General features: G+C 50.6%; 2 protein-coding genes across 13 annotated transcripts in view; one reads left to right on the top strand and one right to left on the bottom strand.

Moving 5' to 3' along the window:
- Positions 1-2853: 2853 nt before the first annotated feature.
- LOC101937258 (C-type lectin domain family 2 member D-like) lies at positions 2854-14441 on the bottom strand. Of its 5 annotated transcripts, none has more exons than XR_006172706.2 (6): positions 14124-14432; positions 11250-11418; positions 8524-8646; positions 6221-6408; positions 5789-6023; positions 2854-4522 (listed from the first exon to the last, which is right to left on the bottom strand). XR_006172706.2 is itself a non-coding variant. In XM_005312520.4 (6 exons), exons 2-6 carry the CDS (start codon positions 11335-11337, stop codon positions 4402-4404), a joined length of 597 nt encoding a protein of 198 aa, XP_005312577.3. In that variant the 5' UTR covers positions 11338-11418; positions 14124-14441; the 3' UTR covers positions 2854-4401. The 5 variants fall into 5 exon arrangements, 3 of the variants coding, with proteins under 3 accessions (XP_005312577.3, XP_042698572.2, XP_042698575.2); XR_010591985.1 differs by having other exon boundaries at positions 8524-8619; positions 14124-14424; XM_005312520.4 differs by having other exon boundaries at positions 5920-6023; positions 8524-8619; positions 14124-14441.
- LOC101937526 (early activation antigen CD69-like) overlaps positions 13653-19936 on the top strand; it is a 20382-nt gene continuing 14098 nt past the window's right edge. For all 8 annotated transcript variants that reach the window (XM_065564217.1, XM_065564216.1, XM_065564215.1 and 5 more), the window contains exon 1: positions 13653-13793. The gene's annotated coding sequence lies outside the window, so the exon portion shown is untranslated. The remainder of the gene's footprint in view (positions 13794-19936) is intronic.

Here is a 19936-nt window from a genome sequence, read left to right as displayed (position 1 = left end):
CTGATATCCAACCTGGACTTCCCCCACCGCAACTTGAGACCATTGCTCCTTGTTCTGTCATCTGCCACCACTGAGAACAGCCGAGCTCCATCCTCTTTGGAACCCCCCTTCAGGTAGTTGAAGGCTGCTATCAAATCCCCCCTCATTCTTCTCTTCTGGAGACTAAACAATCCCAGTTCTCTCAGCCTCTCCTCATAAGTCATATGCTCCAGACCCCTAATCATTTTTGTTGCCCTCCGCTGGACTCTTTCCAATTTTTCCACATCCTTCTTGTAGTGTGGGGCCCAAAACTGGACACAATATTCCAGATGAGGCCTCACCAATGTCGACCTGATTGAAACATTGCGATAAGGTCTGTTTAGATGTTTCCAAAACAAAATTTTTGGAAACCTCATTTTGCTGTAAATTTCAATGTTTTGTTCTGATTGAGAACAACAGCAAAAAAAATCACCAACAAACCTCCTGATATTTTTGGAATATCCCATGGAATGGAAATTAAATTTTCTAGCTTCTTCTAACAATAAGTCAAGTCCCCTCCTATCAGGAATTAAAGGCGATGCTGAATGTTATTAGGTAGGCAACTTCCCCTTGATTCTCAGGCCGATCACGGGACTGCCAGGTCTGAAAGCATGCACACAACTGCTTGAGAGAAAGGACTGGACTTTGGGCACTTTTGTGGCCCAACCACTAGGAGGAGACAAAGAGCCATACTCAGCAGAGAGCCTGGCAAGCTTTCTTCCAACACGTTTTCCCACCGCCGCCTCTAGGCTAGACTGGTGAGTTCAGTCCCCAGCAGTCGCATGGAGACCAGACGTGGTGGGAGGTTTGGGACATTTATAACCTTGCAGGGAAAAACGCAGAGATAATGGAATACCTATAGCTGAGCAGGCCAGTAGATTTAATACAAAGAGACGCTTCTCTGGACCTTTGTTTGAGAAGTCTAGACACTAACACGGATTATTTCTCCTCCCCCCGGCCCTTTGTTCCACAGGTTTCCGGTATCTGGTCCAGCTGTGAGAAACAGCTGTGGGGTGATAAAGGGGAATCAGATGCGTTCGGAAATGTGCAGCGCTGAATTTAAGTGGATTTGTCAGAAAGAAGCCGTCCTGATCTAAGCAATGACAGTAGGGAGGCGGTAACCTTAGAAATAATAGATTCCTAGATAGAAAGGCCATTCTGATTGTCTACTCTGATCTCCTGCATAACAAAGGCCAGCGAATGACACTCAGTAAAAAGCTGATGGGAGAGAGCCACATGCTCTTCATAGTTAGGGTGACCAGATGTCCCGATTTTATAGGGACAGACCCAATATTTGGGGCTTTTTCTTATATAGGCTCCATCGCCCCCCACTCCCTTTCCCGATTTTTCACACTTATCTGGTCACCCTACTCCTAGTCCTCTGAAAGGTCCAGCTCACCCCTGTGACAGAGTGGGAATTTTCTGTAATATTTTTGTATGACACCTGTGCGTGCCTCAGTTTCCCCTGTATGCTGCATCGTCACCTAGGAGGTAGAAAAGGGCTGGTTACACTCAGGCAGGGGTGGCTGACGCCGGTCTCGAGTGTGGGGCCCATGTCGCTGGAAGTCCATGAAGACAATGGCAAAGCCAACACCCGGGACATTTGCTACCAAGCTATGAACAACCATGGATGGCCCATCCCTCCGCAGGAAGCCAGCCGTGTTTGAGCACCTGGACAACAAAGGACCCAGAAGGGGCCTGGTGGGACTGGCCTGAGATCTTGACCAAAGAGGACAGAGTGGGAGCTAGGAGGGGACACACCACTTTGGCTGGGGCTCTGGGCCAACCAGAATGGACCTTGCTGTAACTTGTTTTTCTCTATGTTAACCAAGGACTCTCTACACGGTGTTCCAGACAGCTAATAAACCCTCCTGCTTTTACCACGCTGGCCGGGAGTCACAGCCGATGCTGAAGGAGGGCTGCCTGGCTCCGTTTGGGGGTACACGTCTCCCTCAGAGGCCCATCTCAGGTGGCCTCACTGAAGGGAGCTCACAGTGTGAAGCAGGGGGGCTGGAGACTAGGTTCAGTCCAAGGAGGTGGTGAAGCCAAAGGGTTTACCCTGGTGACAGAGTGAGACCCTAAGGGGGTCTGGCACCCTGAAGGGGTCCTCCCAGGGACTGTTCTAAAGCACTGGGTGTGTGGATCCGTGACAACCCCCAATAACCATCATCCTTAGCATGTAGTGCCCTTCTTGTGCAGATCTCAGTGCTTTGCAAAAGGCAAGTGATCACCATTATTGTAGAGGTGGAAGGGGAAATGGAGGCAGGGACAGAATCACAGAAATGTAGGACTGGAAGGGACCTCGATAGATCATCTAGTCCAGTCCCTTGCACCGAGGCAGGACTAAGTATTATCTAGACCATCCCTGGAAGGTGTTCGTCTAATCTGCTCTTAAAAACCTCCAATGATAGAAACGCCACCATCTCCTACGTAATTCGTTCCAGTGCTTAATTACCCTGACAGTTAGAAAGGTCTAACGTAAATCTATTTTTTTTTAACCTAAGGTACTTAATACGGAGCCCTCGTTACCACAGTCACTATCTTTAACATCTATTTCTCGTCCCACCCCTCCCCGTCACCTAAGCCCCCTCCGAACCCACTGCTAAGGGACCGCTCGGAACCACCCCACGCTCCAGATTCCACCCCAGGTGAGGAGGGGAAGGCTGGGTGGCGCTGGCTGCTTCTGCAGGTGATCAGGCAACTCAGACTCCTCCCCCCACCAAATTAGTTGGCCAGCTGCTAGAAAATCCCCTTTCCTTCCTTCCACCTGGACACAGCCCTGCTGGCCCCGAGGAGGCGCTGAAGTGACGCAGGGAAGAAGACAGAACAAAACCGTAGACCCAGCAGTGAGGTCATTTATTTACACAAAGTGCAAAAGAGAGTACAAAAACCTACTTATATACTGACAAAGGTTTAAGCAGCAGTGTTTCTCAAGTATACAGAATACTGAGCCAGGGCAAAACAGGGAAAGTCCCCAAAGTCTCTCCCAAGCTAGGCAGCTTGTGGAGGCTGGCTGAAACTAAGCCCTGACTCTTGACTTTTCACAGTTTGGTCTCGGCCTTATTGCGAACGCCCTGGGGCCTGATTCCCTCCATTTCCTTAAACAGCTCCTTTACACCACTGCAGAATGGGGGTAAGGCTGGGTTTGCACCTAACAATCGGATCGACCCAGCTGCATCGCTCAGGGCTAGGAAAAATGTCACACCCTGTGCACCGTAGTACCATCGACTGTAGATGTAGCTTGACAGAAGAATTCTCTCAGAGAGGTGGATCAAATGCACCCACGGCAAAATTCCTTCTGTCGCTGTCAATGAGACTAAAGCTTCCGAGAGAGACAAGGTGGGGGAGGGAATATCTTTTATCCTGGGACCGACATGGGACACGCGACAAGGGAAGATACCGAATTTTGCCGTCTCTATGGAAACGCTACAATATGAAGAAAAAGGAAGCCAAGCTTAAAGAAGTTATTGGGTGACGGGACGGATCACTTGATGATTGCCTGTTCTGATCTTTCCCTCTGAAGCACCTGACATTGGCCACTGTCGGAAGACAGGATACAGGGCTAGATGGACCATTGGTCTGACCCAGTACGGGCCGTTCTTATAGTCTAAGTTGGTCCAATAAAAGAGATTACCTCCAGGTTCTAAGACACTTGGATGGGAGTTTCAAAAGCATCTGTCTAAAGGCTTTTAAATGAGTGGATACCCCTTTCAGGAACGAATTCCTGATGAGGTTCATCAGCCCATCACCTCTAGAAAGGAGAGATCGGGCTCTGCTGGGTCGGACACAAACACATTAAGAAATAAATACAGACAAGGCTGCATTTAAGCATGCGGCAGTAGGAAGCCCCAGCCATTCTGCTCGGATGTCGTATCCCTTTTCCCTGGCATCCCGTTTGTGGCTGTGAGGTTCTCTGGGGTGGTGGACGAGTCTTACTGAAGTTTGTTTGGACAGCAGCCAGCAAAATGGGGCCCCTGACCTTGACTGGAGCCTCCGGGTGCCCCTGTGATGTAAATATCCTCAGAGAAGGGATCAGCAGCAAGTCACTCAGCGGCATCATTTGCGCCCCGGCCACCAGCACCCAACGTAGCACGGAAGAGTCAGCTCTGCATTGCTCTTCTCCTGGAGCAGCCCTTCAGCAGCAAGGAAACGCTTCATTCAACGGTAGCCCGGAGTCTGGAACTCGCCAGCCATCTTATCGGCGCCCTGCAGGTGGCGCTGTCACGCTACAGCAGCACAGATGACCGCGGCAGTGACTGGGCTCCTCCCGTTGCAATATATGCGGATAGCGCAGCAGCAAAAGCAGATCGCAAGTCCGACAAGCCTGGCCTGACCAGTCCCACGCACGTCAGGCACCGCGCGCCGCGGCCCGTCGGCTTTTCCCTAGCCCTTCGTGTGCGCATCGCGTTGGGCGCAGATCCAGTTGCGCAGCGTGTGGCACCACGAGGAGCCGACAGCCTTGTCGTTCAGATAGGCACAGTTGCCGTGGGCTCGGATTTCAAACCTGCAACACAAGTGCCGTGGGGCCGTGAGTCCCGGCTCCGCATTCTGGGTAGCGCAGCAGATGAAAGCAAGTAGCAACGGGGCCTTAATTACCCCGCTCTCCACTGCTCTCCCCCTGCTGCATCTGGGCCCAGCATCCCCTTGTGATTTGTTTTAATATCAAATTCTGTTCATTTCATGATGTCCTTCCATGTGGAGCATGCAGCCCTGGGGTTAGCACTGGTTTTTTGTCCCTAATGCAGGCAAAACGTCAGGCCGGATGGGGATCAGACCATAGGTAGGATGTTTCCAGCCCATCACACTATTTAGTCTGATTGTACCTCTGTTGCCCCCAACCCTTGGTCTGTCTTGTCTAGTTAGACTGTGAACTCTTTGGGGTAGAGACTGTCTCCCTGTGTGTCTGTGCAGCGCCCAGCACAACGGGGCCCTGATCTCAGCTGGGACAGGGACTGTCTCTCCCTGTGTGTCTGTGCAGCGCCAGCACAACGGGGCCCTGATCTCAGCTGGGACAGGGACTGTCTCTCCCTGTGTGTCTGTGCAGCACCCAGCACAACGGGGCCTTGATCTCAGCTGGGGCAGGGACTGTCTCTCCCTGTGTGTCTGTGCAGCGCCCAGCACAACGGGGCCCTGATCTCAGCTGGGGCAGGGACTGTCTCTCCCTGTGTGTCTGTGCAGCGCCCAGCACAACGGGGCCCTGATCTCAGCTGGGGCAAGGACGGTCTCTCCCTGTGTGTCCGTGCAGCGCCTGGCACAACGGGGCCCTGATCTCAGCTGGGGCAGGGACTGTCTCTCCCTGTGTGTCTGTGCAGCACCCGGCACGACGGGCCCCTGATCTCAGCTGGGGCAGGGACTGTCTCTCCCTGTGTGTCTGTTCAGCGCCTGGCACAACGGAGCCCTGATCTCAGCTGGAGCAGGGACTGTCTCTCGCTGTGTGTCTGTGTAGCGCCCAGCACAACGGGGCCCTGATCTCAGCTGGGGCAGGGACTGTCTCTCCCTGTGTGTCCGTGCAGTGCCTGGCACAACAGGGCCCTGATCTCAGTTGGGGCCTCTGGGTGCTACCATAATGACAACATCAATACTACTACTACTACTACTAATAAAAGGTATCTTGGCCCAGGTCAGTTACACGGGGGACATCAGCCAATAACGTTGCTACAACAGTGCAAACAAACGCCAACGTACAGAAGACCTAAGATCCCCTCAAAGCCAGCTCCATTAAACAATGTATCACCCTCTAATCCCGCACCGAATAGGAGTTCCAAAATACCATGTCCAGTCTTTTTAATGCCAGAAAAAGATTATTGGTGGTTTTGTCTTCCAACCAAGCTTAGACTGGTCCAGATTCAATGCTTATTCGAGTCACATGCGTCCCAACACTTAGAAAGAGAGAAGACTCACAGGTTGTTGAATTCTGCACCATTCACCCATTTCCACGGCTCGCCCTCTTCCCTCCGCAGGCCGATCCAGTGCTCGGAAAGGCCTTTATAGCGCAGCATGAAAGCCTTTTTGTAAAAGAAAAAGGAAGACGTTATTTCTGGGTGGGTCCTTCTCACTCTCTCCTGCTGAAGCTGTTCCACGTTGACACCTGAACAGTCGCTGGGGCCGAGAGTCAGTGAGGTGGGTTAGTGCACACACCTGGGAAGAGACCCAAGTTCAGGTCCCTGATCCAGGCCCATTTTGTAGTCTGGAGGCGTCTCACCTTTTCAGGCAGGGTGTCGATCACAGCCAGGGAGGCGCCGAAGGAGGAGCAGTTGCTCTGGCTGAAGGTCCAGTTTCCTTCGGCCTCTGAGAAATAGTAACATTTCCCCAGGTACCCGACCCAGCCGTCAGGGCACCAAGGGACAGCAGGGGAGCGTGGAGGATCAAAACCAAGTTTCAGTGCTACCCCTGGGGGAAAAGAGAGACAGTAACAGACACAGGGTGACAGAGACCCATTTGTTCCTGTGCAATTACACGCAGCAATAAGAATTTCACACACACGCTTTCCCCAAGATTAACCCAGCCCATCCTGTGCCCAGCACTCAGATCTGTATATCTCGTGGGTGAATGCCCACTTCGCATAAGCTTTCGTGGGTGAATGCCCACTTTGTCAGACGAAGTGGGCATTCACCCACGAAAGCTTATGCTCCAATACATCTGTTAGTCTTAAAGGTGCCACAGGACCCTCTGTTGCTTATTTCATCAGGTGACCCCTAGTTCTTGTGTTATGCGAAGGGGTAAATGAGACGTTCTCCGCACCAGCCATGATTTTACAGACCTCTCATCCCCCCCCGTCGTTGTCTCTTTTCTAAGTTGAACAGTCCCAGGCTTTTTTATTTCTCCTCGTACGGAAGCTGTTCCATTCCCCTAATCATTTTTGTCACCGTTCTCTGCACCTTTTCCAATTCCAATATAGCTTTTTTGAGTTGAGGTGAGCAGAACTGCGCACCGTGTTCAAGGCGTGGGTGTACCACAGATTTACTGAGTGCCATTTATGATATTTTCTGTCCTCTTATCTCTCTCTTTCCTAATGGTTCCTAATATTCTGTTAGTTTATTTGACTGTCGCTGCACATTGAACGGATGTTTTCACAGAACTATCCAAGATGACTCCAAGATCTCTTTCTTGGGTGGCAACAGCTAATTTAGACCCATCATTTGGTATGGGCTTTTTCTAATGTGCATTACTTTGCACTTATCAACATTGTTGAATCAGTAGCGTAGCTAGCGGGGTGCAGAGGAAGCAGCCGCTTCCCCTCAGCACACTTTGCAAAAGCGGCACCTTTCCAAAAGTGGCCGGTGGAGCGAGGGGGGGCGCGGCTGGAGGAGCGAGGGGGCGCAGGTTGGCTGTGGCCTGGCAGCCGCGGCCGGAGGAGCGAGGGAGGGAGGCGGGCGCAGGCTGGCGGTGGGGGGGCGCAGGCTGGCGGTGGGGGGGGGCGCAGGCTGGTGGCAGGCCAGCAGCCATGGCTGGAGGAGCGAGGGAGGGGGGCGCAGGCTGGCTGTGGCCCGGCAGCTGCGGCCGGAGGAGCAAGGGAGGGGGGCGCAGGCTGGTGGCGCAGGCTGGTGGCCGGAGGAGCCATGGGGGGGGAAGGGCGGTGCGGCCGGAGGAGCCAGCCAAGGGGAGGGGGCATGGAGCGGCCGGAGGAGGAGCCGGGGGGGCGTGGCCGGAGGAGGAGCCAGGGGGGGGCGCCTTTTTTAGGTTTGCTCCCCCTCCTCTTAAAAGCTGGCTACGCCACTGTGTTTAATACATGCAGGTAACCTTCATTATTAAAAAAAAAAAAAAAAAAAAAAAAAAAAAACACCTGATAAAGTACAGCCACAAGATGGCACCAGAGCCTCGTCACAAAACTTTGCACTGACTGGCTCGGAGAAAGGTTTTAGCTCAGTGGAGGGCAACCTGCGGCCCATCAGGGTAATCTCATTACGGGCCGCGAGTCATTGTGGCAACATTGACCTCCGCAGGCACCGCCCCCCGCAGTTCCCAGTGGCCGCGGTTCTCTGTTCCCAGCCAATGGGAGCTGCGGGAAGCAGCGCCTGCAGGCAAAGGGGCCGCAGGGACGTGCTGGCCACCGCTTCCCGCAGCTCCCATTGGCTGGGAACAGAGAACCACGGCCACTGGGAGCTGCAGGGGGGCGGTGCCTGTGGACAGTCAACATCAGCACAATGTCTCCTGGCCCGCAATCCGATTATCCTGATGGGTTGTCCACCATTGTTTTAACTCATTCCACCTCTCATTTAGAGGCCTCTATGGATATTGCATCAGATAAAAGATGACCAAGCAACAAAACTAAAGACCTCATTGAAATTCTCACCCTTTCAGGGCGACTGGCGCCCATGAATCATATCACAGGGATGGTTTGAAGGGCAAATGAGCAGTCATGTTAAGGGCAGTTGGAGCAAGAATCTTGTATAAATCCACTATGTGGCCCAACTATCTGAGGCAAGAAGAGAGAAAAACGTGCGATTGCGGCCGCTCCTGGGCCGAATGGAAACCAGAAAGGAGCAGGGAGCGCTGAACTCTCACCTGACAAAGCCACGATGCCGATGCCAGCAATGGTCAAGAGGATACATAGGAATTTACGTGTACAACGTTTCCAGGGCTTGGTCCAACGCTGGCCACCTGAAAGAGAGAAAGCTGTCTGGTCTCCTGGAGGAGGTGGATGGGAGGACCCAGAGTTATTAATACCAGCATGTCAGCTGCCAGACAGGGCATTCAGTTAAACGGCTCCTGCTTCCTCTCCCTTACGCTCATTGTTCCGCTCCGGGCTCTCTGGAGCTGTGATCCCGAGTACCCCAGGGCTGCCTGGCCCCCAACTAACAGGGGAGGGGAATGTGTCTCATTCTGCAGTCTCTTCCCTTTGCCCTGCCTGTGCCCCCGACCCAGGAGATCAGACGCTCTCAGATACCGAGCCCACAAACCTAGTGGCCCTACATTAAGTCAGGCTGCTCTGAGCCAAGCCATGGGGCGGAGAGGCGCTGGAAATGTGACTGCCTTAGGAGGAGAAGCAGTGTACATTTGGTATTAGTGTTCCTAAAGAGCAGAGAAATTGCTACAGGATGGAAAATGTCCCCATTCCATATTACAGGGACTGCAGACATTAGTCTGATAGACGATGTTGATTTACACAATAGACCAGAAATACCAGTGCCAAAGAGAGAGAAAATAACCTCTCATCTCCTACTTGAGATTCCCTTGTTTATGCATCTCAGGATTGTACTAACCCTTTTGGCCACAGCTTCGGACTGCGAGCTCACATTCAACCGTTTATCCACCTTGACCTCCAAAGCTTTTCCAGAGTCCCTACTTCCCAGGGGAGAGTCCCCCATCCAGTAAGTATGGCCTGCGTTCTTTGTTCCCAGATGTACACACTGACTTTGAGCTGTGTTCAAACACCTACTGTTAGCTTGCCCCCAGCTTACGAAGCGCTCCAGATCTCTCTGAAGGAAGAGGGCAGGTCACTGATTCAGAGCGATCTAGATCACTTGGTAAACATGGGGAACAAATAATTAATAACGGGCTCTTCAGTCTCGCAGAGAACGGTACAACACGATCCAAGGGCTGGAAATTGAGGGTAGACAAAGTCAGGCTGGAAAGAAGGCGTATATTTTTACTAGGGAGAGTAATTAACCATTGGAATGATTTACCAAGAATCATGATGGTTTCTCCATCACTGGCCATTTTTTAACTCAAGACTGGATGTTTTTCTAACAAATCTGCTCTAGACATTTTTTCGGGGAAGTTCTCAGGCCTATGCTATACAAGCGGTCAGACTAAATGACATAATGATCTCTTCTGACATTCGAATCTATGAACGGTACATTCCTCCTCTATAGCACCTTCAACACAAGGCACCTAAGTTGTTCTATAAATAGCCATGCATTCAAAGGGAGCATTCAAAATCACCATTTGTCCAAAAATTTTTCTAGAGAGACTAGTGCTGTAAGCCAGACCTAAGATTCCTGTAAGTGAAAGACACACGCCTCACAACAGGGGCTGGCTGGCTCGTCCAGCGGCGTGAATATGAACCTGCATTCCACTACAGCGCACACCCAACCCTGCCAACTTTGCTGCTGATGTAGCCAAAGTTCCCGTGGCCTAGCTTGTGTTCAGACAGTCTGCCAAAGCTATCCCACAATTCCCCGGGATCTGCGTGTTCCTGTCCTTCTGTCTCCCATCTTCCCACTTGTCTCCCATGAGCTAGAAGCAACCCCACTTGTCTCCCATGAGCTAGAAGCAACCTGCTGGCTCAAATACAGTCGCCCTGCAGTAAACCCTTCGTTTCCACACGGACGACTTGGTTTGAAACACAGTTCCGCCTAGTTTGTTAAAAAAGCAGAGAAGATGCCTATCAACCAGCGTGTCGCAGGACGGACAGAGACGTTCTCCCATAATACACCACGAACCAAGCCCTAGAACTGCTCTAGCTAGCAGGGCACTAAGAACCCTGGGACGCGCCCCCAGAATCCACCATGTCTGACAGGCGTCAGTGCATCCCCAGTATGGATGCAGCTGCCAGGACACAAGGCAGGTATGAGATGTGCATACCGATGCAGTACGGATGCTCACAGGCGAGTTGGAAAGCACAGGCTTGCACGCCCGAGTACACAGGACTTGGGTGCACTATGCAGTAGAGACATCCCCTAAGTGAACCAAATTCCTCTTTTGTATGTGCAAATGCAGAATCCTGGGTTTGCAATGCCTTGGGTGGATTAACCACACCCACTTCCGTCTTTGGCCGTAAAGAGGGAAAGGAGAGGGCACCAGGGCCAAACCATCAAGAGCAGGTGCAATATATGATCCAGCCAGAAATGTACGTGAACCTACTTAATAACCCACAGCATTCCCACAGCTGTGCATAGAGTTGCAGGTACAAAATGAGGTAACAACACATAGGAGAGGGTTTGGGGGTGATCAGAGACGCCTGACTGCACTTGCAAATGCTGCATCCTCCTTTGAAAAGGCAACCTCAGTATTTAAACAAGGTTACGTCTCTCCTGTGTTATGGTTAGTGTGGACAGAGGGTGAAAAAAAGCAGGTTAACCATGCCATAAACCCTCTTCTAATCCTGCCAGACACCTAGGCTAAAATATGTTTGTCCTGTCCACTGTCAAGAAGAGTTTTGTTATAACACAGAAGAGCCACAACCACGTTTCAGATCTGTGACTAAACGTGGCTATTCTTCCAGTGTAGATGGGTCTTACATTTGTCTCTACCACCACCCTGTACCTGAGCAGTGAGGCTTTGGTTACCTGGATTTCCTGCCCTCTCTCGATCCCTATTGTTATTAAGAAGGTCCTCAGCAGAATTCTCAGGCTCTCTTCTCTGAGTGAGCTGCATGGTCTATGAACACTGGGCTCTGCTCAGCTCTCTCTCAGGCTGCAGCTGAGTTTAGAAGAGGAACCGCCATCATTTGAAGACCTGAAATCCAAGATTTAAGAGTCAGGACATTTGGGTTTTGTCATTCATTGCCACACGGTGATCAAAACAAACAGCTGGGGCTTTTAGCAGGTGCATTGGCACCTTCAATCTAAAAATATCTTAGAAACATTGCTGCACACTAAGGACAAGGATTTCTTCAGCCAGTCACTGAATGCAGGCACTTCTGGGGCAGCTGGTTAATGGCACATAGCTACAGGGGAAAATAAATCTTATCATAAACTGTTAACTGCCTACATGCACAAGAAACTGCAGAGGGAATTTGAAGGAAGCAGAAAATCATTTACTGTGTTTAAATCTGGCCTGGATCAGGGGCGTAATCAGCATTTTCCTGACAGGGACCTAAGGGTGCTGATTTCAGCGGGGGCATTTCTCTGGGGCAGCGCATGTGATGAGGCGAGGCAGAGTGTGTGTGAGACCCCCATCAGCCTCGGGCTCCTCCCAGCCTGGGGTTCTCAGCCGCCCAGCCAGAGGAGGGACCAGAGGCTGCAGCCCTTTGTGGCCAGGGGCTCTGGAGGGTTCGAGCCCCAGCCAGCCCTGGTTGCACCCCAGCTCTGGATGCTACTTTAATATTAGGTTGGGGAGTTCATGTCTTGCATGTAATCCAGTGCTCTCCCTCCCACACTGTTTTGACAGCACTCCGGCTGCCTGCCACCTACCACGATTAGAGCTAAGACAGTGAACTAGTGTCACAGCCGCCACCTCCAGAATAAGGCCCTGTCTACATTAGAGACATTTGCACTAGTGTAGCTACACTTGCAAACCCCTAAGAAACCTGCTGCTTGGTGCAATAAGCAATTTACACCACTCTCTTACCAGGGAAAGGCCTTGTCCACATTCAGCATTGCACAATACCAATGATTACAATTCAGTTAAACCCATTGTGCTTGAAAGTCAAACAGCTGCCCACAGAAGTCTCTGCACTGGTTTATTTGATGGCTTGTCCACGATTTAGTTCTTAGGCTATTGTTATACAAGTAATCAGAGCTGGTTGAAAACTTTCCGACGGAAGAATTTTCCATCAGATAAAATTGATTTGACAAAATCAAAATGTGCCGCAGGACCGCGTCAATTTCAACAAAAGGTTGTTTAGGAAAAAAATCAAAATGATTCTTTTGGAGGAGGTCGTGTTTTTGTTTCAATTTTTAATTTTGAAATAATGTTTTTATTTCAAAATGTCAGATGTTATAGTACACAAATTATACTATAAATTAAAGTCGAAACGAAACATTTCTATGACACTTGCTAATCATCACTCATACAAGGGAGCCACATGCCACCGGCCCTATGCTCATGGAGACAGATGTCTCACAAACAGGGAGACTCTCCCAAGCTGTTTTCTCCTTGTATAATCATTGACCAGGATCCCACTGTACAAACACAGAAGAAAAAAGACAGCCCCCGCCACAAAGAGTTTGCAATCTAAGCCTTGGGGTCTGTCTACAGTTGAAACTCTACAGATGTAGCATAGACACTTCCTACAGTGTAGTGCAGGCACTTCCTACAGCGATGGAAGGGGCTCTTCTGTCTCTGTAGTAAATTCACCTCTCCCAGAGATGGTAGCTGGGTTGACAGAAGAATTCTTCCATCCACCTAGTGAGCTTAGGTCAGCTTAACGACATTGCAGGGGCATGAAATTTTGCACAGCCTTGAGCGTCATAGTTAAGCGGACCTAACTCTGTAATGGGGACCAGGCCTGGGTCTGCACTTGAAAGTGATATTGGCATAGCGACATTGACAAGAAGCGTGTTTTGGGGTGGGGGGGAGAACCCCAAACATCCCAGACCAACATAGCGATGCCAACAGAACACCCGGCGTAGATGCTACGTCGACAGAAGACTGCATCTGTTAACGTAGCTAACGTTGTTTGGGGACTCCTCCACTGAGGCCTATTAGCAGCACCCCCCACTTAGACTCCCCCATTAGCAGTCCCCCATTGACCCTCTCCACCTAGGATTAACCCCTTCCATCTGCGATTCCTCCATTGACCCTCCACTAGCAGCCCCCCCCCCCTTGGGAATCCTCCACTAACCGCCCCCACTTCAGAGGCCCCCATTGACCCCCTCCATTAACAGCCCTCCCCACTTGGGAAGCCACCATTGACCTCCCACCACCAGCAGCCGGAGACCCCCACTGACCCCCCTCCCCCCTTTATGGGACGCCCCCGAGCCGACTCGAAGGGGCGGGGGCAGGACGCGCTTCGCTCCCACCCCGCCCTTTCTTCTAGCGCATGCGCTTTGGCCGTACCACGAGCGGCGTGTCCCCTCCGGCTCGCCATACTAGGCGGACCGCCGCCATTTTAGATTTTAGCTTTTCCGCCAGCGCCGAGTGGTGCTGGTGCTTTGCTCGTGTCCGAGGTGAGGATCCGTTCAGGGGTCTCCGGCTGCGCAACCCCCCCCCCGCCCGGATCCCGTGTTGTCCGAGGAGCTGCCCCCCCCCAACCCCGTTGTCCCCCCCTCCCCCCAGCCGGGGGAGCCCCATAGAGCCCCGCCCCCATCAGGCTCATGCCGCCCCCCCCGGCGGGGTGCCCCGCCCCCCGATGGCTAGTGCGCCCCGTGTTCGGTGCCCCAGTTCCCTCCCCCCGCCCCAGGATCCGGGCGGGGGGGCGCCTAGGAGTCACCCCTGTGCACAGCCCCCCCGTAGCGCTCCCCCATCAGGGGGCTCCCTACACAGCGCCCCCCTCTCACCTCCCCAGTCAGAGCCGGACCGGGGGGGGGTCGGTCCGTGGGGCCCCCCCGGCCTAGTCATGGATCCAGGGGTGGCTCCGCTTCTAGAGGTTCAAAGTAACTGCAGATGCCCCCGCCGCTGGCCGGATCGGGCCCGTTGTGTGGGGCTGTCACTCGCCCGCCTGGCTCCCGTCTGCTCGCCCGCCTGAGACAGACTGGCCCCAGCTTGTGCTGCCGCTTCTCCCTTTAAGCCTTTGGTCGTTTCTGATCTGTGATTCACCCGCATTGCATCACCACGAAACTTTTTTTCTCTAATAGTTTATGTCTCGGAAAGTGAACAGAGCAGGAGCTGGTTGAGTGGGCGGAGGGTTAAGGGAGTCAAGTATCAGAGGGGTAGCCGTGTTAGTCTGAATCTGTAAAAAGCAACAGAGGGTCCTGTGGCACCTTTGAGACTAACAGAAGTACTGGGAGCATAAGCTTTCGTGGGTAAGAACCTCACTTCTTCAGATGCAAGTAATGGAAATCTCCAGAGGCAGGTATATATCAGTGTGGAGATAACAAGGTTAGTTCAATCAGGGAGGGTGAGGTGCTCTGCTAGCAGTTGAGGTGTGAACACCAAGGGAGGAGAAACTGTTTCTGTAGTTGGATAGCCATTCACAGTCTTTGTTTAATCCTGATCTGATGGTGTCAAATTTGCAAATGAACTGGAGCTCAGCAGTTTCTCTTTGGAGTCTGGTCCTGAAGTTTTTTTGCTGTAAGATGGCTACCTTAACATCTGCTATTGTGTGGCCAGGAAGGTTGAAGTGTTCTCCTACAGGTTTTTGTATATTGCCATTCCTGATATCTGACTTGTGTCCATTTATCCTCTTGCATAGTGACTGTTCAGTTTGGCCAATGTACATAGCAGAGGGGCATTGCTGGCATATGATGGCATATATAACATTGGTGGACGTGCAGGTGAATGAGCCGGTGATGTTGTAGCTGATCTGGTTAGGTCCAGTGATGGTGTTGCTGGTGTAGATATGTGGGCAGAGTTGGCATCGAGGTTTGTTGCATGGGTTGGTTCCTGAGTTAGAGTTGTTATGGTGCGGTGCGTGGTTGCTGGTGAGAATATGCTTAAGGTTGGCAGGTTGTCTGTGGGCGAGGACTGGCCTGCCTCCCAAGGTCTGTGAAAGCGAGGGATCATTGTCCAGGATGGGTTGTAGATCACTGATGATGCGTTGGAGAGGTTTAAGCTGAGGACTGTAGGTGGTGGCCAGTGGAGTTCTGTCGGGGGTTAAGGGAGGTTATTCTTTAGCACAGGGGCTCTCACCTTTCCAGATTACTGTACCCTGTTTCAGGAGTCTTGATTTGTCTTGGGTACCCCCAAGTTTCACCTCACTTAAAAACTGCTTACAACATCAGACATCAAAATGCAGAAGTGATACAGCCACTATTACTGAAAAATGTCTGCCTTTCTCATTTTTACCCTATCATTATAAAAATGTATCAATTGGAAGATACATATTGTATTTACGTTTCAGTGTATAGCATATAGAGCAGTATAAACAAGTCATTGTCTGTATGAAATCGTAGTTTGTACTGACTTCACTAGTGTTTTTATGTAGCCTGTTGTAAAACTAGGCAAATAGCTAGATGAGTTGATGTGCCCCCTGGAAGATCTCTGCATACCCCCAGGGGTACATGTACCCTGGGTTGAGAACCACTGCTTTAACACAGCTGTGCTGGGTCGTGAATGAAGATTTACCGTTTATATAATGATGGCACACAGAGATGCCACAACTGAGCTCAGGGTCTCGCTGAGCTCTTGTGCTGTGCACTTTACAAATACCTAGTGGCTATTAAAATTCAAAAACAATTTAGTTAGCGCAGAGTTGGAGCTGTCTGGCGGTATCTGCTGCCTTCCTAGAACATCGACTTACGAAAACCAAGAAATTCAGCATTAAGATGCTTGTTTGAGTCCATTGGCGCTTGTGACATGCCCTTTGTTGTAAACCATAGACACCGACTCCATGGGTGCTCCAGAGAAAAATGAGTGGGTGCTCAGCAGCCACGCTTCTCCGCCCTGCACCCCTGTGCCTCTTGCCCATCCGCGGCTCCTGCTAATCAACTCCTCCACCTCCCAGCACCTCCTGCCTGCTGCAAACAGCTGTTTCACAGCGTTCAGGAGGCTCCGGGAGGGAGGTGGGGACAGGGGCTTGGGGGAAAGGGTGGAGTGGGAGCAGGGCCTGGGGCAAATGGGGGGTGTTGAGCATCCCCCGCTAGAGGGGAAGTGGGTGCCTATGTTGTAAACGACCAACATTTCTCACTTAGAAGACAGCCCATCATTTCAATACTTTGTTTACACCACAAAACCACCAAAAAAAAACCCCGAGTCACAAATCACTGACATGTTGGAAGTCAAAGTGACTCGTTTCATAACCAGCCTCTAGTTTGTAAGGAGCATGAAACAACGTTATCTATATATATATTTTTTATTATGTTTGCTAACGTGGTAAAATCCTACGTGGGCAATTTGTGGTTTTCACACACACTAACAGCCTGGGGGAAATGCGTGACTTATTAATGTGTTTGACAACTATCTTTACAAAAACTAATTTCCCCATATTAATTTCTACTGTTACTCACATCTTCTTGTCAACTGTTTGAAATGGGCCACGCTCATTACCACTGCAAAAGTGATTTTTCCTCCCTTGGTATTCTACTGATAATTGAATTGTCTCATTAGCACTGACCCCCTAACTTGGTAAGGCAACTCCAATCTTTTCATGTACTGTGAATATATACCTGCTACTGTATTTTCCACTCCATGCATCTGATGAAGTGGGTTTTAGCCCGCGAAAGCTTATGCCCAAATAAATTTGTTAGTCTTTAAGGTGCCACAAGGACTCCTTGTTTTTGCTGATACTGTACAGACTAACACAGCTACCATTCTGAAACCTAACAACTGTCTTGTCCACACTTGGATTTTACCATATGTTAGCCAACATGGTGGTAAAACCTTTTTTCCTGGTGAAGACAAGGCCATAGTGTGACACTGAAGGAAAAAGGGAAGTTGGGTGGGATGCCACTGTGATTTGATAAATGGCTTGAAATACAACTGCGACCTCCAGGCCCCTCGTGCCAAATGAAACGGAATGCATTATGTCTTGCAAAAGGATTTGTGTAGAGTTTGGATTTGGTTTATTTCTAAACTCTTGTATGATTACGACATTGATCCGCTGAGGTCATTTGCCTTCTTGAAGCTTATGCGGACGTTTTGTTTTTACTTTTTAAGTTCCAATCCTGTAGTGCTTCTGTAGACCCTTATGCCTGCAGAGCTCCTCACTGAAATCAGCGAGCTTCTGTGCGGTGTGGGATTCCGCCCACAAAGAACTCATTGCAGGATTGGAGTGTCAGTTGTTTAAAGGCTGATCTTACGTTCAGATGACAAACCAAACAAGTTTTTTTGATTGAGAAAAATTTCAGAATAGGGAATTGTTCTCTAGTTCCCCCGCCCCCCCCCCCTTTTTTTTTTTTTTTTACTGTGCTCTTTGTAAGGCTGATAAAGAATGAGGCGTCATCCAGGCATCTCTGAAACCACAGTCATCCTGTTGCTTATTTGACACCAGTCAAAGAAAACCACAAAGTTTCCTTCCTTGTCATGCTGCCAACTTCTGAAAACAATAATTGTGCTAGTTATACTGTAGCCGCAGTGCAATTTAACAACTGGAGGGCCTGTGGTTGTATGTTGTAGTCTGGATTAAGATAGTTGTTTTAAGGAGTGATAGTGAGCGATTGCATTATCTGGCCGTTACAAGTGATATTCTTCCGTGAGGATGTCCCCGCAGTAGGTGTTTTTGGGTGCTGATATTGATTGGTTTCTAGTCTGACCGTTTGCTTAATACAGGTGCCTGGCTCCTGTCACGGACTACGAGAATCCTGTAAGGAATTCCACTGGCTGTATAGAGACTGGAACAGAGACAGGCAAATGTAGATTCAATGCAAGACTGCGAAGAGTATAAAGTAAACATGATAGTCCTTCTCCCCACACTGCAAAAATAACTTGTAAACGTGGTTGTGGCCCAAGTGTAGTGTAACATGCTGGTTTTTCTTTCCAGTGTGGAGAGAAAAAAATGGTGTTGAAGAAGTGAGGTTAATTCTCTAAGCCAGTGTTTCTCAAATGCGGCCACTGTGGGCTTTTCTTGCAGCCACAGCCTCCTGGGTGGTTGTGAGTGGGGCGGAGTAAAGTAGCAGCCCCTCCCTTGGAGCTGCAGGCAGTGGTTGGGCCCTGGCCGCCTCTGGAGAGAGAAAATCTGGAGGAGCAGACGGTCGGCCACGTTCCCTGGGGTGGTGGGTGGCAGGCTCCACCCATGGGGCTTTGGGCTCCATTCCCTGTCTGTGAGGTGATGGGCTCTGGCCCTGAGTTCACCCTCCCCAATCATCCTGGCCCCTGTTGCCTCCCCCAGTGGCCCATCGTCCCGCTGCCTGCGTAATCACTTCCCCATCCAGGGCTTAATTTGTCTCTGGGTTTGCCGGGACTGAGTAAGTCTGCTGTGAAAAGTGATATTTGTATGTTTGTTAATATCACTTTTCACAACAGACTTACCAGATAGCAAGTCTTTTAAAAAAGCAACCAAAAAAAAAGGCAAAAGAAACAATAAGAAAAAAGACATGAATGTACAAAGCACCTTGTGTTTCTATTCTGTTTAGGTCCAGCAAAGGATAGAGACAACTGTACATTATTTTCAGGGCCGGCTTTAGGCCAATTCCACCAATTCCCCCGAATCGGGCCCCGCGCCTAAGAGGGCCCCGCGCCCAGTGGCAGGGCCGCCGGGGTGGGGGCAAGTGGCCGAGAATCCCTTCCCTGGCTAGAGGCTCCTTTTTAATTTTTACTCACCCGGCAGCGCTCCGGGTCTTCGGCGGCACTTCAGCGACGGGTCCTTCACTCGCTCTGGGTCTTTGGCAGCACTTCGGCGGCAGGTCCTTCAGTGCCACCGAAGACCTGGAGCGAGTGAAGGACCCACCGCCGAAGACTAGGAGCGCCGCCCGGTGAGTACAAGCCCCACGTGTTTTTTACGTGTTTATTTTTTTTTCAGTCATCCCTGCCGGGGCCCCGTCAAAACTGTTCGAATTGGGCCCCGCACTTCCTAAAGCCGGCCCTGATTATTTTTATTACTGAGTCTGCAAAAAAAATCCCTACATAAATAAATTACAATGATTTGGACATGTACGTGTGCATATTTATTTCTTTTTCTTAAAGTTAATGAAGTATTTTAGGAAAAATTGTCAGAGCAGCCACCAGCAAGAGTTAGTGGCTGCACTCTGAGGCCACCAAAAAGTTTCTTGTGAGAACCCCTGCTCTAAGCACTGGAGAACTGAACAGAGACAAGCCCAGCTGTGCAGCACCAGACCAGGATTTGCTCAATATTTAAGCCTGTACCTGTGATCCCGCCTGTGTCTGCATTGTTCCCAGCCCCGCTCCGGTACGCTTCAGCCTTGCTCCCCTGCTTGGTTCCTGAATCTAGCTCTGACCCTTGACGCTGACTCCAGCTCCGACCACGAGGCATGATTGCCGGTGCCCTGGTCTGTGACAGAAAGGAGACAGGAATAGATGAGATAGAACAGAGGGAACGAGAAGGCAGCCACCCTGCTGGAACATGACGTGAAGGGACATAAGAGGGGGCAATCCCTAAACAACAACAAAACAACAACAAAAATAAATCCATTCACTCAGCTCTACTGTAGGATTCAACTGGCTCTTCTTTTCATGGACTTGTGTGTCTGTGAGGGCGCGGCCAACAAATCTCTCTTGGAATTTATCTAAACAAACAAAGCGGCTTCTGAAACTTGGA

The sequence above is a fragment of the Chrysemys picta genome, chromosome 12 (genome assembly GCF_011386835.1).
Source record: "Chrysemys picta bellii isolate R12L10 chromosome 12, ASM1138683v2, whole genome shotgun sequence".
Classification (NCBI taxonomy): Eukaryota; Metazoa; Chordata; order Testudines; family Emydidae; genus Chrysemys; species Chrysemys picta.
This window is presented reverse-complemented; position numbering and strand designations above follow the sequence as displayed.